This window comes from Falco peregrinus, chromosome 6 (assembly GCF_023634155.1).
Source record: "Falco peregrinus isolate bFalPer1 chromosome 6, bFalPer1.pri, whole genome shotgun sequence".
NCBI lineage: Eukaryota > Metazoa > Chordata > Aves > Falconiformes > Falconidae > Falco > Falco peregrinus.
In genome coordinates, this window is record NC_073726.1 from 83,960,837 (window position 1) to 83,981,374 (window position 20,538).

The 20,538-nt window shown below is 41.5% G+C and overlaps 1 protein-coding gene across 2 annotated transcripts; it reads left to right on the forward strand.

Annotated features, from left to right (window-relative positions):
• Window positions 1-728: 728 nt before the first annotated feature.
• TIGAR (TP53 induced glycolysis regulatory phosphatase) lies at window positions 729-13,734 on the forward strand. 2 transcript variants are annotated; one of them, XM_055807790.1, is made up of 6 exons: window positions 729-845; window positions 2,821-2,858; window positions 5,501-5,622; window positions 9,179-9,256; window positions 11,719-11,829; window positions 12,256-13,734. In XM_055807790.1, the coding sequence occupies exons 1-6, from the start codon at window positions 814-816 to the stop codon at window positions 12,712-12,714; spliced, it is 840 nt and encodes a 279-aa protein (XP_055663765.1). In that variant the 5' UTR covers window positions 729-813; the 3' UTR covers window positions 12,715-13,734. The 2 variants fall into 2 exon arrangements, with proteins under 2 accessions (XP_055663765.1, XP_055663766.1); XM_055807791.1 differs by lacking the exon at window positions 9,179-9,256.
• Window positions 13,735-20,538: the final 6,804 nt, after the last annotated feature.

Here is a 20,538-nt window from a genome sequence, read left to right on the forward strand (position 1 = left end):
CCAACCGTTAGCCTAACGCTGCCCAGTCTCACTAAACCATGTACCCAGGGGCCACGTATCGACACCTCCAGGGATGGTGACTCAACCCCCTCCCTGGGCAGCCTGTCCCAGTGCTTGACCACCCTTTCAGTGAAAAAGCATCTCCTGATATCCAACCTAAACCTCCCCTGGCGCAACTTGACGCCATCTCCTCATGCCCTGTCACTTGTTATGTGGAGGAAGAGACGACATCCCCCCGCCTGCATCCCCCCATTAGGTAAGGGGCACAAGGCCCCCCCTCAGCTCCGCTCCAGGCCCGACAGCCCCGGCCCCTTCGGCTGCTCCCCACAGGACCTGCCCTCAGCGTCGCCGCCAGACCTTAGAAAATGCGTCACCGCACACACCATGCCTTTAATTTTTAAACAGAATGTGACAAATACCCAAGTTTCTAGGCCGGGCGGGCGCCCTGCCCGCACCTGCAGCCACAGAGAGCTGCAGCCCCTTACCCCCAGGCCTGCGCCCCCAGCCCCGTAGGGAAGCGATGCGCGGCCCCTGCGCGGCGCTGAGCGCCGGGAGGTTTCTGGGGCGCTCCCGCAGAACGCGGGTTTGCGGCCACAAGCTGCGTGTTGGGGGGTTGCGGCCACAAACCGCGTCTTGGGGCGGCGCGGGGTCTGCCCCGGGACGGACGCGCTGCCGCCGGCGCGGGCCCGCGGCGCTCCCCCTCCTGCCCCCTCCCCTCCGTGCCGGGGCGGGGCCATGACGTCACCGGCGGGCGCGGGGCGGCGGGGCGCCGCAGTGCGGGCAGGAGGCGGGCGGCGGCGGTGAGGCCGCGCCATGGTTCGCTTCGGGCTGACCGTCGTCCGGCAGTGAGTACCGCGGCGCCCGCCGCTGCCGGGCCTTGCGCTTTTTCCCGGCCTCCCCGCTGCCGTCCCCCCCCCCTCCCCCCCCCCCCCGCGCCGGTGCCGTGACGCCAGCAGTTCCGCCCCCCCGGGCGGTCCGTGCGGCGCGGCGCGGCGCCCTCAGGGGTGGCGGGCGGGGCGCCGTGAGGGGCGCGAGGCTCCAGGCCCGGCCCCGGGGGCGGCGGGGTGGCCGCGGCGGGGCCCGGACGCTTGGCCCGCGGGGGCCGTGTGGTTAGTGCTTCGGGTGTTGCTAGGCCTGTGAGCCCGGTGTGCTTCGGCTAACCGGGTAACGCAAACCACAGCGGCACGGTTTGGCCCTGGTGTGGCGTGGGGTTATCCGTAACGTCAGCAAGCGCTGTTTGGGAGCTCGCTCCTAGGACTGTTTTTCTGCCAAAAGCTCTCTGGTGGGGCAGAGAGCTCGTTTAGGAATGGTTGTCTGACATTTCTACCGTGAAACATTACAGAATTGGCATTTGTGACTTAGGGTGAGGGTTTTTTTCCAGCTGCAGGGGATATTGGCAAAGATTTGTAGTTAATTAGGCTAAGTAGCTCCAGCCTCCTGCAGCTGACAGTAGTTAACTGTTTAATTTTCATGAAAGAGAAACTTTTTTTCTCCTTTAGCATAAAACACTTTGCTCCAGTTGCACTGATCAAGTATCAGGGAACGGTTATTTTGGTGGGGTTTTTTCCCCCTGTTCTGTCTGATTTTCTTCCTGTTAAAGAGTTACTATTGACTTCCCTTAAAGACCTGGATCTGCTGACTTGGTGCTGCAGTTGCAGCCTAACTTTCACATCAGCTAGGAAACATGGGAGCCAGAAACAATTTGTTGAAGTCTTCAGGTGGGACTCTTGCAGACACTTCAGAAGGATCCCAGTTCATTCATCAGGAAATGGACAGGAGTTCATCAGTCAGACTGTGCTTGCATCCACTGTGCTATCTTAGTGCAACTTGGGAAACTGCTCTTTCCTCACCTCCAACTCGTGGCGAGCAGGGTGGACTCCATCCGTCCTGCTGCATTTTCCTTTTGAGGCTGGAAGTAGCTGTCATGACATGTGGTGAGCCTGAAGAATTAAATTGCTGCCCCCTGTGCAGGAAAGAGTTGAAAGCATACTAAAATGCAGTGGTTTGTCTTAAAAGTACTGGACTTCTGTCATCAGTTACCTATCGGGGGCTCATTTTGAGGGCTTCAGCACACCAGTGTTAATAGCCCTCTGTATAATAAGGAAGCAGCACACTTGGCCTTATTGCTGCAAAAACTTAAGCACATGATACTTGAGTCAGGTGAGGAGTCTCAGTAAAGTCAGCACGCTTAACTTTGTACATGTCAAGTTTAGTTGTTAGATCTTTCCCTCCAAAGTAAATCTGCATATGATTTTAGTTGCTCTTCTCTTGAAATACATGCCATCAGTTATGGTTTTCAAGGTAGAATATTTTAGTTCCTAAAGGCCATTCTACCACTTTTTCTACAGTTCTGTGCTCTGTTTCTTTAAGGTGTGCAGCCTGCTCTGCTGCTGTCTTTGATAATCTCTTGAATTGGCTTCCCTTTAAAGTACAGAGGTCCAGTTGGCTAGCATACGCTTTTCCTAAGAGGGCTCCAGAGTCTTCCTGCAGCTTCACCCTCTCCAGCATGGAGATGTAATTGTAATAGATAAATTATGCTGCATTTATGATAAATTTAAGAAATTATTTCCCATCCTTTTATTCCAGGCAGGTTTGTCGTGGTGAATATTGACAGCATGGTTGGGGTTGGCTACTTGAAAATTTTTTGAGTTTTTTGTTGTAAAGTCTTTAGATACTTTTTTTTTTTTTTTGAAAAGAGGCTGTGCTGTTATCTCATTTTTCATATTCAGTCAGCTGTTTCCTGTTGGTATTAATAATGTTTTTGAATGTTCAGTAAAATTGTTTTAAGTTAATTTTTTTTTAATTTATATTCTTTTTCAGTGGAGAAACAAGATACAACAAAGACAAGATACTGCAAGGTCAGTATCAGTTATTCTGCTAGCTTGTTAGAGATGGAAAATTATTCTTCCCTGCAAAATGTAAAATCCTGTAACCAACTGCTGAACTGTTAAATAGTGTTGCAGAATAATACTGTAAACCATAAGAGACTTTATTTGTAAGCCAGGACATTATCTTGATAGCTTTACAGAACTATCTGAGTTGGTCTCCACAGAATATCAACAAACAGTGATGCATTTCTGGTATCAACAGGAGTATTAGAATAGTTCCTTCTTTGAAATGGGGGGGAAGCTACCTTGTTGTGATTTAACCCTGGCTGGTAATTAAGTACCACGCAGCTGCTTGCTCACTCCCCCCTCACCCAGAGGGATAGGGATGAGAGTTGGAAAGGAATGTAAAACTTGAGGGTTGAGATAAGAATAGAATAGAATAAAATAAAAGTGAAAGAACAATAATAACAATGATGACAGCAACAGTTATAATGAAGAGGGAAAGAATAACATCCAGAGGGAAAGGAAGACAGGAACACGTGGTGCACAACACAACTGCTCACCACCCACCGACCGATGCCCAGCCAGTCACCCAGCTATATATACCAGGCATGGCATCCCATGGTATGGAATACCTCTTTGGCTAGTTCGGGTCAGCAGACCTGGCTGCGTCCCTTCCCAATTCCTTGTGCTCCTCCAGTGTTTTTGCTAACAAGGCCTGAGGAACTGAAAAGTCTCACATCAAAGCCAAAACACAGCACCATACTAGCTCCTAAGAGGATAATTAACTCCATCTCAGCTGAAACCAGGACACACCTGTAATCAAATAAAGTGATAGCAGCACCACAGTGCCTGTTACTAAGTGTCCCCTAGCACTGTAGTAAATCTCAGTAGTATGAAGCCTGGACAAAGGGCTTCTGGGGCTCAGATGAGAAGTGAGAGTTGCAGCTGTGGTGAAGAACCAGCCAGGTGCACGTTTGTACAATGGGAGTTGGTAAGGAGCCACAGAAGCAGGTCAAGATCATGTGTAAAGGAAGATGTTGCCTTAAGGTAATCTGTCACTTGCAAAAAAAGTCTACAGTAAAGCAAGCAAGAATGAAGAGTAACGTTCTTTTTAAATGCTCGAATTGTTGAATCCCAGCTCTTTCTAGGAAGGTAGTCTTTAGACACAACTTTTTGAACCAGACTTCTTAATGACTATTGACTTGTGCACCCAGAACTTAAAGCACTGAGCTGCTTGGATGTCTGTTGTAGAAAAACAGAGGCTCACTGCTACAAGGAACCTAGTGGGGTTGTACTCTGATTAAGTAAACTTTATACAATGCTGCGTGCTGTAAGGGAGACACATTTTTTGATGTTGCAATTTACAGTTCTTGCAACTTCCCCTGCTTTATGTTCTTAAAAATCCCAATGATGTCTTTGAAATTCCTAGCTCTCTGGGTCAAATGGCATGCAATAGGCTCCTCTCCCCCCTCCAGTGTAGAAAGTGAACACTGCCTTGTGTTTTGAGAGGTGTAAGACCTATAGCAGCGTGGTGGGGTCTGAGGTCTCGCATGGCTGAATTACGAGGTGCTCAGAACTCATGTTCTGGACCTCTGCTGACCTGTCTTTTGCTACTGGAAGTGTATAAATGATTGTGCATTTGGTTGGTGAAAATTCTTTTTGTTGTTGTTCTGGGTCTGATGAGAATTGCACGCGCTCTGCTTTGACTCCCTACAAAAGTAAAATAGGTGATACAATTGTGGATATAGCAATTTGTTACAGGTTTGTTCCTCTGCCACAGTTCTTGGTTCTCATGGAGATTGAGCTGTGACAGGGAGACACCCATTTCATGCAAGCTGGATTCCCAAAGTGCTGGTCCTAGAGCTCTGTGTCCAGCTAGTTTCACAGGCTCCTTTGGCTGAAAACAATTTTTGGAAGGGTTGCTGCTTTTCAGCTAGGTTTATTCCATCAACATGCACGCTGTGCAGCTGCAAGATCATTGGTGTTGGTGTGCAAGGTGGAGTATGGGGCGGAAAGAGACCACAACAGATTGTGTTTACATCAACTGTAAAATTCTTGTGAAACTGACTTTGGCAAAGAGTGTGTGCTGCTTTCCGTATTACGCAAAATCCCTTCTTGTTGCCTCATTTCTTCAAGGCATTGTCAATGTTAGGGAATGGGGAGGAGCAGGCATTTCATAGTTGTCAGGACTTGAGTCTCCTGATGTGCGTTTTTTTCCCCGGTATACATATTTTAGTATCAACAACACTATCTCAATTGTATTGTCCTTTTCCTTACAATCAGCAAATCTGTTTATAGAGTTTCAGTTGTGAGATACCTCTTGCAGGAAGCCTACCAGTGACCGTTCTAAAAAGGACAAGTGATTTGAAATGACTACTCATGTTTAGAAAATGTAGGTCTCTTGTTTTATGTTTATATTTGTCACATGCATACATTAATATAAATATCATTAGTAATGGTCCTTCTGTCTTCCTAGCCTGTACTTCCTTTTTTCATACAATTTGTGTGACTGAATTTAGGGAAGATTACTTTTACTAATGGATGGTGTTACTGAAGGAGAAGCATTTTATTGTGACTGAGCAGATTCTTTATTGCTGTTATGCTTGTCTAGTTGCTAAATGATCTAAAATTTGCATGTCTTAATGTTGATGGGGGTTTTTATTTTGTAGGTCAAGGAGTAGATGAGCCGCTCTCTGCAACTGGCTTCAGACAAGCAGATGCTGCTGGTTTATTTCTCAGTAACGTGAAGTTTACTCATGTCTTTTCAAGTGACCTCCTCCGAGCAAAGCAGGCAAGTTCTTCTAGAGGCAACTGAATGTAAATACAAGCTTCAGAATTTGCCATTTATTTGCTGTTGATGATGCAAAAATAATACAGTGATGGAGAGCCAAAGGCTATTTTGATAGACTTTAGAACTGAAGTGTGAGTTGTGTAGAATTCAGCAAGGCCTCTATGAATAAGGATGTTTTAGTACGAACAGCTCAGTTAGGAATCAGTGAAGGCCAGCTTGCTTCGCAGGATGCCATGCAGTGTGTTCTTCTGTATTTGGTGTTACTCGGTGTGTGGGTACGTTCTTGCTAAAGGAGTAATCAGGACTTAGAAGTAACACAGACTGAAGTCCGTTTTTCTTTGAAGAAACAAACCAAACTGGCTGCCGCGTTACTGTACTGTCTTATGCATTGTGACTGTATGCTGTATTTTTCTGAGGAATGCAGACCAATATAGGCAAGATCAAGTTCTGCTGTAAAGCCAGTATAAGGGTTATTAAATGTACAGAGAGGCTGATTTTTTGGCAGGAACATAATAGCACTCCTTGAGGCACTATTTTAACGGGTTAATTAAAGAGGAAAAAATGTTAATTGCTGAGTGGGATTACATGTGATTTCATGTGCAAGATTACAAAATACTAAAAAAAAAATCAAGGAAACAGAACTTATAAAGGTAGAGGCATAGATCAGCTATTCTAGGAAGGTGGTGTCTCCTGTGGGAGCCCTGTCCTTAGTTCTCTTCTGTTACTGATGCAGTGATTTCAGGAGATCTGTAGGCTTCAGGTGATTGAAACTACTAAATGATTTGTGATAGCCCTGCTGGTTGCTTGCTTTTTGCTCTGTTGTCCTGCTACAAAAGTCTGTGAAGCCTTGCTGTAAACCAGATCAACAAAATCTAACATAAACCCCGCCCCCCTTTTTTTTTTTTCTTAAAATATTCATCATCACATTGCCCATTAGTTTTGCAGCACGGTCCCATAAACTGTAGCAGCACAACTTAGAAAACAAACCAGAGAGACGGAGAAGGAGGAGTGCAGTCACTGGATATTTGTAAAATGCATAACTGCCTTTAAGTGGCAGTGATTATATTTTAAAACATTAATAGTGCTTTATAACGTTCGTAAGACTGTGCTATGTGCCTGCCTTAGGGGAATTGTTTTTGAATGCTCAGCCACTTGAGAGAGAAGGTGATAATTTTTTTCCTTGTATTAAAGACAGCTTTTTCCATGAGAAGCATTTGCACTCATAATGTAGAAGACAGACCCGATTTTGGTCTTTGCATAAAGGAAATGTGTTTTGCCATTTGTTTGACAGGCTATCCAGCTTTGTGGAAGCTTTTCCAAAGATGTGTAAAGCTGCGGTTTCCATTTGCTTGGAACTCCCTTTTCTGGCAGCTGCAAATCTATGAAGAAGTGTCCTTTACTATGCTGTCACTTCATAGCTCAGCTATGAAAGGAATGTACAAGTTCCCTTGCAAAAGAGTAAAAAATGTTTTTTAAAGAAGCTGTTAGTGGTAAAGTTTAGTTTTCCTTGCAAGGTCTCCTGCATCGGCTATAGGCAGGGTGTGTACTGGTTAGTGGAACCAGGAGAGTGGTATGTGGTCCTCTGGCTACTGCCCGTGGCTGACAGCTCCAGTGTTCAAGCCTGAGCAGGAAACGAGAAAACAGGGATGTGTGCAAAGAGAGTTGTACTGGCTGGGGAGGAATTCAGAGAGCTACAGGAGATGCAAAGTGAGCAGGTATAGGAAATGCGGAGAGAGGCTTTGCAGGGAAGTCTGTTTGAGAGAATAAGCCTAGGAGAGGGAGAGTCCAAGACTTGCTTCAGAAAGTAGCAGCGTAGAAGAGAGCAGGCAGACCTGCAATGTGAAAATACAAAAAGACTAGTTGGGCAGACCAGGATGCGGTGTGAACAGAGCACAATGCCCTAAGGCTTGTAATGTTAACAAAGCCTAACACCAAAGTCTGCAGGGGAACGTGAGGCCTACTGTGAGGTGCTCATGCTGTTGGGGTAAGAGCTCTGCAGTAGTGAAGGTAGGTTCAGGACTGGGACAGGCTGGGCCCTGAGGAGGAAAAATCTTTTTGAGTCTCTTTTCCATGTATAAAATGGGGCTAATATCCCTGCTCTCACTGTGGTATTGTGAAGATTCAGTGATGTTTCTGAAGCATATTGATATTCTAGTAACAGATGGTGTAGGAGAGGGGTGAGGAAGTTAACCTCAGAGTGTATTTTGGTTTCAGCATGGTAAATGAGACTTCACGTTTAATATTTACACTTCAGAATATGAACTAGTGCTCAGTAGGTGAATGTTGTCTATTTCATGTAGTGAGCGAGATCCCAGTCCTGGAGTAATTTTAGGATATAATCATATAATTAACTGTGCTATTGGTATATACAAGGAATTTGATTCAACTTTATCTGAATTTTGACGTTACCCTGTGGCAGAAATTTAAAGTTGCAACATAAAGCCTTTCCTAAGCAATACATTAAATAGGTCATAAAATCTTGTTAATACAACAAGGCAGCTTATTGTATGCCAGAATCCAATGAGCCTTTTCAAAATTAATTCTGTGAATGTCAGTTCAATTTGATGTGGACATTTGCACAAGACTTCCAGCAGGTATTACCAGTCAAAGCTGTCTGTGAATCCAGTACAGTCTTTGTGCTTTGGTGCATATCAGAACAGCTGCAGGTTAGCTGTCCTTTAGTTCCCATTACTGGCCGTGGCAGCCAGACAGGTGTATAATAGCCAACATGCTAGAGCCTGTATAAGGCAATACGTTTTCTAAAGTGATACCAGAATTTCCTCTTGATAGTTGTCTTCTCTACCCTGCACCACCAAAATCATGTTTCCTTGGAAGAAAAAAAGATAAATAGCACACAACTCCAGACATCCAGACTATTGTTAAAAGTGAACTAAGCCCTTTGGGTTTTCTCTCTCTCGGTCATCCTACCAAAAGGCAGGTGAATACAGTAAGTTAGATGATTTTTTTTCCCCCAAGCGTGTCATCCAGTGCATTTTTCCCTTGTAACGTCAAGGCTGACACTTCAGTATGTTGCCAGCCTCCTGGCTTTTAACTGCTTTGAGTATTTGATTTCTGAGGTGCATTAAGTAGCCACTTGCTAGAAGGTAATTTCATTTGTTAGATACTATGTTTTTTGCAATCAGATTAACTGATCAGGTTTTAGGAACATACTGCTTGTGAGTCTGACTCATGTACTGCATGTAAAGAATGTGTCAGCATGATTGCTTTGTGAGTGGCAGTATACTCAAGAGAAGATGTGGGTTTTATCCTGGTAAATCCTGCTGCTGCCGTGTCTTGCTGCCCACCTTTTGTGGGTGCTAAATGTTTTCAGCTGTAATGGACTTTGAGTTGTGAAAGAACTATCAGAGGATTGCATCTTTTGTGGCCTGACACAGGCCACATATCCAGTTCTGACAGAGACTACTAGCTGAACAACTTTTTATATTTTTCCTTTGGGTTGTTGGGTACTACTAATCATTGGCTGTGGTGGTGTAGGATGGTCTAGCTATCCCATGAGAAAACAGGTCATTGATGCAACTGTATATTCACTTTTTAGACTGCTGCCACAATTCTAGGAAAAAATAAGTTTTGCAGAGATTTGGAAATCAAGTATGATGCAAGACTTCGAGAAAGAGTAAGTGCCAGAAGAGTTTGTTTTGATATTGAAAAATTGAAAATGTAACTTACTGCTCGTGGATATCACGGCCTGTTGAGTGGTGAATTTAACAATGGAGAGCACTGTTTGATGTGGTTTTAATCACGGAAAACTGAACTCTTCACATCAGGTACTATAAATTGTTCACACAATTGTGAAGCAAAGCCAGAATTTAGTGATTAGTGCTGTAACTGTGATGCTTTAGTGATTTAAGTAATATTTACATATAAAAGGAATTATCGTAAATGTAATAAAAAGCTTAGCTCTGTTTTCTAACCCCATATATCAAGAGTTAAAGATACTCCTTCTCTAGCCTGATGGCACAACGTGATGTTGGCTTTTTAGCTGTTTATACCTTTTAATTTGCACAAAGATACTGGAAAGCTTTCTGCTGTGCATGATACAATCTGCTTTCCTGATTAGCCTCTCTGCCTGGTAACAGGCATAATTGTACATCTTGTTTTAAGTATGTCTTGATAAGAAAAAAACCTCAGATGCTGGCTGTTTCTGCTAATACGAATCACCCTTCAGGTGTTCTACTTAGAGTGTCAGCTGAATTTTAACTAAGGAAATGCTACAAAACCCCAAGTCAGATGGCATATGGCCAGCAGGCAAATAACTGTTTATGGAGCAGAACATGATTGTAGCATTTCCTGTCTGGATCTTCTTTCTCTGTCAAATTCCAATTCTTACCCTGAAACCAGCAAGTCAAATGCCTCCCAGTTCTTCAATTGCTTTACCATCTGATGTTTTTGAAAAATGCTACGGTTCATGATACAGAATTTTAGAAAGAATAATCTTAGCACTCTGTTACACTTCCCCCCCGCCGCCTTTCATGGTGTTTGTATGGAAGTATAGAAATGCCAATACAGCGTCTGCAGGCCACAGGTTGTAAACTGCTCTGGATAACTGGAATTAAGTTTGAATTGCATGAAAAGTAGTAATGTCCTTTAAAAGAACTTATATCATTGACCCTATTCAGCAAGTTTTATTCTCTCATGCCTTTCATGAGAGAATCTGTCTGGAAAAATCTTTAAGATTAGAATTTAATTTTCAGCAGCTTCAGAGCACTTATTTCTTCATTTCTTTCTTAGTATTCCAAAACTGTCAGTATTTTGCTTTAGAGAAGGGGATTGAGAAGCTGAAGTAAATGTGTTTCGGTGCATTCTGAAAACCATAATAATGATTATGGCATCTAATTGCATATCCACAGCAAGTGGATAGTGACATAGAAGTCAGAAAGCTTCAGTAATGAGTATGTGTCTATATCCTAGTCATCAACATCTGGGTTTCTGGAATGTGTGTAACCAAGTGTTTGACAGTATTGTATCAGCTCATACTTTCTCAAAATACTCATCATAACCGCAGCGTTTTCACTGTCTTCGGATGTTCCAAGGAAGACTAAAGCTTTCCACTTGAATATATTTTTCATCTGTTAGCAGTAGTAAAGTATTAATCTCTAGAGGGAGAAGTATTAATCTCTTTTCCCATTGTTGGAGAGTTGCCTTGGAAAGATCTTCCAGATCAAAAATTACAATGCACATCCAAGTAATTTACAAGATGGATGTACATTACAGATGATAAATACTGTGTTTTATAATGTGACTTCTAATTATCCAGACTAACTAGCTGGTATATATGGATTCTTACTACTCCTTCTTGTGTATGAGTAAGTGTGTCATTGAAGAAAGTTAATTGCATGTTCTCTGAGTCCATTAGCATATGTTTGTAAGATCTTTTTTGCCGTTCTTGTTTTCTGAAAACACTGTCCACAGCAGTAATGTATGTCCTGAAAAGGTGGGAGGTGGCCTTATTGTTTATTTTTAATAGTTAGGGTACTTGTGGTGTTTCATCCTTTGGGGTTTTTTGTTTTTCTTTTGTCTTTTTAAAAAATTCTGATTTTAAAATGGACTCCTTTGCTATGGAGATTTCAAAGGTCTGTAGAGAAAATGCTTGTTTCTTACTTGCAACAATTAATTCCCTGTAGTCTTTCTGCAAATGCAAAGTAAATGGAGTTTATCCTCGTGTGAACAGCTACATATAGAGGTGTTTGGAATGTAACCTCATTTAAAAACACACTTTAATTTTGTGTGCTAAGAATGAGTGTCAAAAATGTAGAGGGGAAAAAAATCTCAAAGCTAAGATGCGGCTGAAGGTAGTGTTTTAAATGTTGGTACTTTAATGAGACGTAGCTTTTAAGGCGTTTCTCTACCCAGCAGATATATATATATACACTTCATATATATACGTTAAACTTAAACAGCAGATACAAAGATACCTTCTCCCCCAGTATTGGGATAAAATTTAAAAGGTAGTTAAGCCTGCGCATTATACATGAGAATCCAAGAAAACAAAGCTGTTAGGAGATGCTCGCGTTGGAAGTGGTACTGGAGACTTGATACGTCTTGCTAAACATGCTCTTCATGACTTGCCTCTCACAGAAATACGGTGTTGCAGAAGGAAGGCCTTTGACTGACCTCAAGGCTATGGCAAAGGCTGCTGGAGAGCAGTGTCCTTCATTCACGCCTTCTGGAGGAGAAACACTGGATGAAGTATGGTATTTATTTATTTGTGCCCTACTTTCTAGGCCATTTTATCAGTGCAGATACAGCTGTTGTGTACTTAGGAACATCTTACTGGCAGCTTAGCTCAACTGAAGGTAGTTGTTTTCCAAGCTAAAAACACTACTTGACCTGATTATAGTGGCTGCCAAGTGGGGAATCTCTTTAGAATTAAAATACTGTTTTTGAGATTGACTCCTCATGAAGCTGTCATTTGCAGAAGGACAAGGCAGTTGCTCTCAACCTTGGCTTTGGAGGGCAGAGAAGTTTTTACAGCATTCAGTAACTTACCATTGATTTCTGAGACGTGCCTGTGATAAGCATTTGTCGTTTAACTGAAGTAATTGTATCTCAGACTTCTAAAAGCTGAAGTCTCTTGCATTCTTCACAATGTACTCTTCTGCCCCTTCTCTTTAGGTAAGAGAACGTGCAAGGGATTTTTTTGAATTTCTGTGTCAGCTAGTGGTTGAATTGGAACAGAAGGAGCAAGACACGCATGGTGCTGCCAGCAGAAGCTCAGGAACATCTGAAGAACAGTTAGTTTTCCCTTGGACAGACCACTGCAGTGAAGCAGAACATAGCTCTGATAACGGTGGAGCCTCTAAAATATTAGATGCCAATATATTAGTGGTGAGTCATGGAGCCTACATGAGGAACTGGCTTGGTTATTTTGTTTCGGATCTCAACTGTACTTTACCAACAAATTTAACAAAGTCTCAGTTGTCTTCTGTCAGTCCCAACACAGGAGTTAGTCACTTTGTTATAAAACTTGAAAATGGAAATTTGTTAAAACCTGAAGTCACATGTGTTTGTCTTAATCAAGACTCTCACTTAGTGGATGTAGGAGCTGAATGTGTAGCTCAAAAAATGTTTTAAGAGTCTTTGTAAGGGCAGTGGGTTTAAAATCACTGTTATGCTAAGCTTGGGAAAGGTATCTGTAGTAATTACTGGGATTGACTGGAGTTACTGACACTAAACCACAAAAGATGAAGACATGCAGCTGCTTATCATCTTAAAATAACATGATTTGCATGGGCCTTGTACCCAGTATAAGTTGGCACTAGAGAAATAACACAAATGTTCTTTATGAACAGAAACAGAATGCTTCCAGTCACTTGCATATCTGCCTCTATAGTGCATATTTTTAAAAACTTCTTTTCATTAGTCATAATTATTTTGGTTATCTCCAGGTAAAAAAGTTGGGGAGACGAGAGGAATGGTACCTCAAAGATGAGCTGTACTGTATTCTTTTTTTAAAAAAAAATGCTATATTGTAATATTAAACATACATGTTGTCTTAAAATAACTTTTTTTGAATGCAATAGTATAACCTAAGAATGAGCATTGCCTAGTGGAAAACATTTGGTACAGAGCAGGGGGTGTGTTCCTGGCTCTGGTACTAAATAGCTGTGAGACTCTGGGCAAATCTCTTTTCCATTTGTAAAATGGTGATGATGATATACCTACCTCGCAGGAGTGTGTTGTAAGAAATGGTTAGTGACGTTGAGACCTCTGTTGAAGAGCACTGTACACAAATAAAGTATTTATTTTTAACTGTAAGCAGGGTGAGGAGCCTTGTGCACGCACAGTTGAAATAAAGGTGTCTCTTCTGAAGAGGAACCTTATCAGTAGGGTGAGTTGTACCAGACTAGAATCCTTCTGTCAATGGCAGTCGTACATTTGATGGATGGATGGTTTTGCCTAGAGTAGGCAAGTTTGCTTGATGATGGCTTATAGTTGCTGTTAATACTGCATTCTTTCCCCACTGGGGTGTTTGTAGTGTTACTGTGTAAGCTTATCTGGTTTCTTATTTATAATAGCCACATACTTTTTGTTCATTTGCATATTTTAAGCCTGTTAAAAGAAATAATAAAAATTAAAGGCTCCTGAATAGAACTCTCATTTTGTCTGTATTTCTTTTGAGGTAAAAATCTTCGTTAATATTACTCTATGAAGTTTTGCTCAGATCATGTAACTTTCATTTGTTTCCTGAAAAAAACCAGACTGATCTTTTACTATGAAAAAGAGGCCTTTTTTGGTTTGGTGGACCAGGGCTATCCTGACTTTTACCTGAAAGAACCCCTTAGTGATGTTAAAATGTTAAGGACATACTTGAATTGCTTGCAACTGTACAAAATGAACTCTTTGACCGAAGGTTTAATTTTTTGTAATGTTTAAAACACATGCTGTCCTGTGTACTTTAAACTACTAGTAGCCCATAGAGAGGAAAGCATCTTACCTGATGTTTAAAAAATGGATACTAGTAACTGGTGTCAGCGAGGATTAGTCTTTCAGCCTCTAACACATATGTAATGTGAAGGACTGGACACTCTTATGAATTTAAATTGGAGTTTTATACTGAACTTGGGCATCAGTAGGCTAAACTCGTTACTTGCTGATCAGCTGGCTTCCTTTCTTTACAGATACAAAGGAAAGCTACTTCGTTATGGCTTCTCTTTCCCTGTATGAAACAGTTAGTAAATGTACAGCTGTATCTGGGTGAAGTTTTATGACTAGGGGTTTTCCAGCAAGCACAAAATCCTCATAATACAGAATCTTGGGAAACTTAAGATTTCTCAGGAACATAAAACCAAGCTTCAGTCAAAATGGCTTTATTTCAAGTTTAATTTTATGTAAGCAGCCTTTGCTCTAAACAAAGGTATTCTTAAGCAAAGTTTTCCAGTGCTATTCAGAAGAAAAAAATTCTGAATTCAAACAGTCACAATAAAATGTTTAGAAAATTAGTAAAATTTTTTTTGAGAAAACCAGCCAACTGGGGAAATCCTCGGTAGCCAACAGTTACTGACATTATGCGCAAATACCACCCAAATAGTCAGTTTGTATTTGTGAAATTAAAAAGGGCCTGTTTCAAATCACAAGAACAGAGATGACAGTGGTAGCTGGAGGAAGTGCTCAAGACTTGTTTAGAAGTGTCCATAGCTCTTTTTCACAAGTAATTCCTTCTTTAATACGCTAAAGGAATGAAGTTTTGTACATAGGAGGAGAAATGAGAATGTGGGCTTTTGCACAGGCTCCTCAAGCTTCTTACGAAATGTGTCTTCCTGGAGGGCTCCTGAGTACTAAATTGGTGATCACATCCAAAGAAGGTAGAAAAGTGTTTTTAATTGTGACTACTAACAGGGTTAATGGCAGAGGGTAGGATGGGAGCTTGTTCTTAATTTGCTTGTGCCTGGTAGCGCCTGTTTATTTCAGGAAGGCCAGTTACATAGCAGGAGACTATCCTGTTGGTGCCTTAAATAGCTTGAACTTCTCTGCAATTGCCATGTCCTGAATTTTGCCAGTCATTCCATCCAGAGTGACCAAGTTGAAAATGCGCATCCTTCATCAGCTAGAAAATGAGTGGACACCTAATGTGTTTTCCTCTGTAAGTCAGTAACTTTTTTCAAATATTTCAAGACGCTAGGGATTTGTATCCTTAGTTTAAAAACCTTTTTGCTTTCTCGCCTGCCCTCAAGCAGGTTAATTAACATTGTGTTCTTGCTGATGAGGTAAATATCTTATGGGAACATCTACTTATTTGGTAAATGCTTTGCCACTTCTTGGGTAATACTCTTCCCATAAGGATTTTTGACTCTCCCTCTGTAATGTCCTTTACCACCTTTGATGTATTTGTAGGTGGAAAATTTAGACCCATCCTAAGAAACCTGTCTTTTATGATGGTTTTCTTTAAGTTAGTGTTAACAGATTCTTTCATCTTAAGTTAACTCTTACGTAGGGCAAACTGATGGTACAATAGTGTCTTACCTGTGAAAAACACCAAAGGGTCAAACTGTTCAAGCTTCCTAAACAGCTCCAATGTTAACGAAGTAACATTTTTCAATCAAAAATTTATAAGCCAGAATCTCCTGATGAAGGCTTTGTAAGGTAACGCTAAATTGGTGCAAACGCTTCTGCCAGTGGCTGGGGCAGTAGCAGCGTTAAGCGTGTTCTGCAGTTGCCCTGTTGTATTCTTTCCTTGTGTCTCTGCACTTGACATTGCTGGAAACAAGATATTGGCCTAGGTGATCTTATAGCCTGCCCTGATACGGTTAAACTTTTCATTTCACCTTTGTTATATCTGATGTAAGCTTCTCTATGTGTTAAAAAGTAAATCTGTAATTTTGGAAGCTTCTGAAGTTAATTGTAAAGCCTTTTTTCTTTAGGTCTATGTGTAGTACTGGTCTTTTTAAGTCTTTAAATCGACACTGAAATGAAATCTTTCTTCTTTCTCCTTTAATAAAGTCTCTCTTGTACATTTGTACAGTAATTCCGTACCAGTTTATTGGGATCATGGGGAAGGAGAGCTGCAGTTATAGATGGTTCTGTTAGGAATAGTAACAGAACATAAATATTTGAGGGATTACTCAGTAGTGGGCAATGAAATGTTTTGTCCTTGTGAAATGCCAATCTCTAATTAGCAGCAGGAGACAGGGCCTTAACTACAGGGTGGATTTTCAGCAGTAGCTGCCAAGATGTAAGAGAGGCTGTGAAAGCAGATCGAGCTGTTAAACACATTACCAAGATGATAAGAATTCCAAATGATAAGAAACTGGTACATTCCTTTTGAATACCCTTGTAGGAAAATAGTGCTGAAATAAATGTTAGAAACGTCTCAGCTTGCCCACATAATGGCCCGTAGTCAGATCTGAGAGAACCAATGTGTACTTTAAAATTATCTTTAAAATGGTGAAAGTTAAAATAAAAGCTGACTTGACAGACTTTCTCAGCTGCGTAGGAGAAGAAAAGGTGACTTTGGGGATTACCAAGATCAAGAGGAAACTCAGTCCCCTCCTTTCTATGCTAGCGTCATCTTTTGCTGACTAGTCCAGTGGAATCCTGCTCCCCTAAAAGTGATGCTTCGAAAGGTAGGGGAGTTGTACCATCCTTTGATGAAGTTGTTCATGTTTAAGCAGTGCTTTACCAGGCCAGCCTTGATTTGGAAAAGGTGTCAGGAGAGACAAAGAGGAGTTCAGTTCCCTGCATGGTAGCACACTTGTTCCTCAGTTTTGGCCCCACCGCCATCATCTCCTGGCAGGTCTGCTAAATGTCTAGCAGGCATCAGACATGCACTTTGGCAGAGTGCTCTGATAGCATCACAGTTTCCTTCCTCTAATGTATCAGCCCTTTTTCAGGATATTTGCTGTATTCCCACAGTTCTCAGCTGGGTTTATGTTTTCCAGACATAGCCCTGTCTTCACAATAGGAGGAGTTTTGGGTTTGGTTTTTTTCCTCCCCCCGGCCCCCACTTTTAAGTACAGAATTTAGATCAGATGCGTTCTCTATCCAAGCTTTTGGTATTTCATGAGTCTGCCTCAGATCCACACACAGCCCACATGCCTGGACCTGAAATATGTCAGATTTTCCCCAGATGTGTCCCTCTTTTGAGGGCTTTGGCCATGAGCCTGAGGTTTTTGGATATGTAATCCAGGCAAATGGCAGCTGCATGAGCACGAATCAGCGCACAGTACGTGAGCTGTTTCCCTGACATCCATGGATATGGCAAACCCGCTGTGTGGATGATCTGTTTGTGCGTGGTAAATCCAAGGCTGTTCGGGCAGGTCTTTCTGCTGAGATAGCTCTAGTGTCACTTGCAAACCTCTCTGGGGTTTGCTGGCCCGCAGGGAGCCCTGTGTGAGCCTGCAGATGCCCTACCTGGCTGCCAGAAGCTGGCGGTGGGGCCCCTGAAAGCACAATCAGAGAACGACAACGGGGGCCCTGAGAATATCGGCACAGGAGGATACCAGGGTAAAAGCACAAACCATGCCTAGGCGATTACTGGTCCCCACAGGAATGCGCCCGAGGTCCAGGCAGAACCCCTTTTGGGGCGTAACTGGATGTGATGCTTTTTCCCTCTGGCGCCCAGTTGGTTGATCAAGCCCTAGCTGAACTGTGAGGAGCGGTGATGTGCTAGACTCATCTGTGATAAGTCATGAATATATTTTGGAAGAGCTAGCTATTGAAAAGTGAATGTGCTTAAGCTAAAAGTTGAGGTAATAAAGAAGGTTTTATTTCAGAAGGGCAAGAATCACAAGATCAGTTTAATAAGGTCAGCTATACTTAAGAGTCACAGAATTAGTTTAATAAGGTCAGCTATACTTAAGATTCACAAAATTAGTTAATAAGGTCAGCTGTGCTTGAGAGCCTTAAATGGACTTAATATGGAAGAAAGGGGGGAAAGCTTTGCTTGTTTAAATCAGAGATGTAAAAATTATTTAGAAGTTACATCCCAAACAGGCAAAAATTACAGGGGGGAGCCTCTAGGCCTGACTAGATAAATAATCATCTCACAGTGAGTTTCTGATTCTGGGAAAAGGGCCTATAAGGAGTAGAAATTAAGTTATATCCTATATAACATTGCATCTTAGGTATGAAATGATGAGAATTTGCAAAATAAGTAGCAAAAACATCCTGAGATACATGTGTGGCAAAATACAGAACAAGGAAAGGAGTGTCAGAAGTGTTGCATTGTGTGGATGGAACAGAAATTAGGTAGTCTTAAATTACATCCCCGAAATGAATTACTTCATTTACAGCAGTATTGAACACAAGGGTAAAAGAGGATGGATAATGGGAATGAGGACAGGGAAAATACCACATTTAAAGCCAAGAATTAAAGAATTTAATATGCCTCTGTCAGGGGAAATGACTAATCTTTATCCCAGAATTCCAAAAGCACATCTAAAATTACATATCCGTAAGCAAGTATTTTAAATAGATTTGTCAAGTTGGGTGTGGAACCGTATGACTAGAGAATAGGAAATAAAAGATTTTTTGTTTGAGAACAGAGGAAAAAGCAATCTTACAGAACTGATAGTTTGACCTTAATAATATTCACAGCTTTAGAACAAATTCTGAAGGAGAAGTAATTACAGATAAGAGAAGTAAATGCAACCTGGGATATAATTAGATGAGGTTTTACCGTAAGTAGTTCACACTAGATTAAACTGATAGTTCTTTAATGAAATAACCGATGTCTAGGCAAGGGAAATATAGTGGAGTATGATCTAGGTGAATTTTAATTGAACACTTGACACTGCCATAATGTAAACCGTCAGCTCAACTGGAAAAGATCAAATTTACTAGGGAAAAAAAAAAAAAAAAGGTGAAGTAGGTACACATAGGTACACAAGCAATTTATGGGCATATAAGTAGGTAGTACCGTCCAAGGTCAAGCACTGAGCTGGAGTAAAGTTAGTATTTAAGTTCCTCATGGGACAACTTTTTTGTAATGACTGAATAAAAATATTGGAATGTGAAAATGTTAGCGAGGAAGCATCAGCAATAACTATGTGGGTCAGAATATCGCACAGAGAAAGAAATGATGAATTTGAGGAGCGAAAGATGTGGCATGAAACTACCTACCATGGACTGCATGCTTAGGCACCTTGATACCAACGACATGAATGTCCTCTACAAGCTGGAAGATAATTCTTGAAAACCATAAAGGAGGAGAATAACCTGGGATAATATTAACCTTTTTAATGTTTAATATTCATTTTATTATATATAATATTTTATCACATAGTAAAATTATATATAATATTAATAACCTATTTTTATATTTTATTTATGACAAAACATATTTTATAAATATGTAGATTAAATTAAAAAATATATTAAAATTATTTTAATTATGCTAGTTGGTGTTGTTGCGTTTAGAAAGACAAGCCTGATCCTGAAAGGTGTCTCTGGCCAAGGCAAGGAGTCATGAACGCCGTTGTACAAGCACTGATGAGATCTCACCTGCAACGCTATGTGTAATTCTGGCTGCTTTCGAGGAGGAGCTGAAAAATGTAACTCCACCTTGAAAAGGGGAAGCAATGACCTGGGTTAAATCAAACAAACCCCTTGAGTTATTAAGATAAACACCAACAGCATTTTGTAAAAGATTTCCTCTTACCAATAGATCCAGGAGTTGGTGTTAATTGAGTGGTTGGTTCTGGGAGAACGAGTAGGGGATATTTCACTTTCTTTTTTTTGGTCTACCCTAGAAATGAAAACTGAAAAATGAATTGACAAAAAAATGTTCAGCTGTGTACATACATGGACCAGTTTACATGCAGTCCATCTCTCTGCTCGTCTTTTGTAGCAATGTGGGCTAAAAGAGTTAAGTGATAAAGCTTTCTGTGTTTGGTGAATAAATAAACAAGGATGAATTCAACCTTTTGAGATGTCCTTGAAGAGTGTCCAGTCACCCTCCTATTCAACTGCTGTTCTTTAATGTCACTATTTACAAACGCTCCTAGAAAAAGAGTCACTTCACTTTTTGGTTGCATTTCCCAGAATTTAACCTAGACATGGGGATCAAGTCCTTTTTTTAGGAGGTGTCTGCTTTTAGACAGACACTAGGAACAGGCAGTCTGGATTTCTCTGATTGTCCTTTACCGTTGTCATCCATGCTGTCGCCTCCAGTGCTGTGCTAAGGTACCTTGCAGATGTTTGGTGGTTTTATTTCAGTTAATGCATGGAGAAAATGGTCTCAGAAATTATTTCTAATCATACCACATGATCCATAAAACAGCTGTATCTGCATTGTTCCTCTTTTTCAGCACTTTTCCTTGTTTTAAGATCCAGTTGCAGCTTCAGATCACAACAGAGCGAGTTTCCTGGGCAAGGAGAGACAACTGAACAAACCTTTGTGTTTGCCCTGTTCTTGGAAAGAGAGGTGGCAGAGAGAGGTCGCTGGGGCCGTGGTGGCTC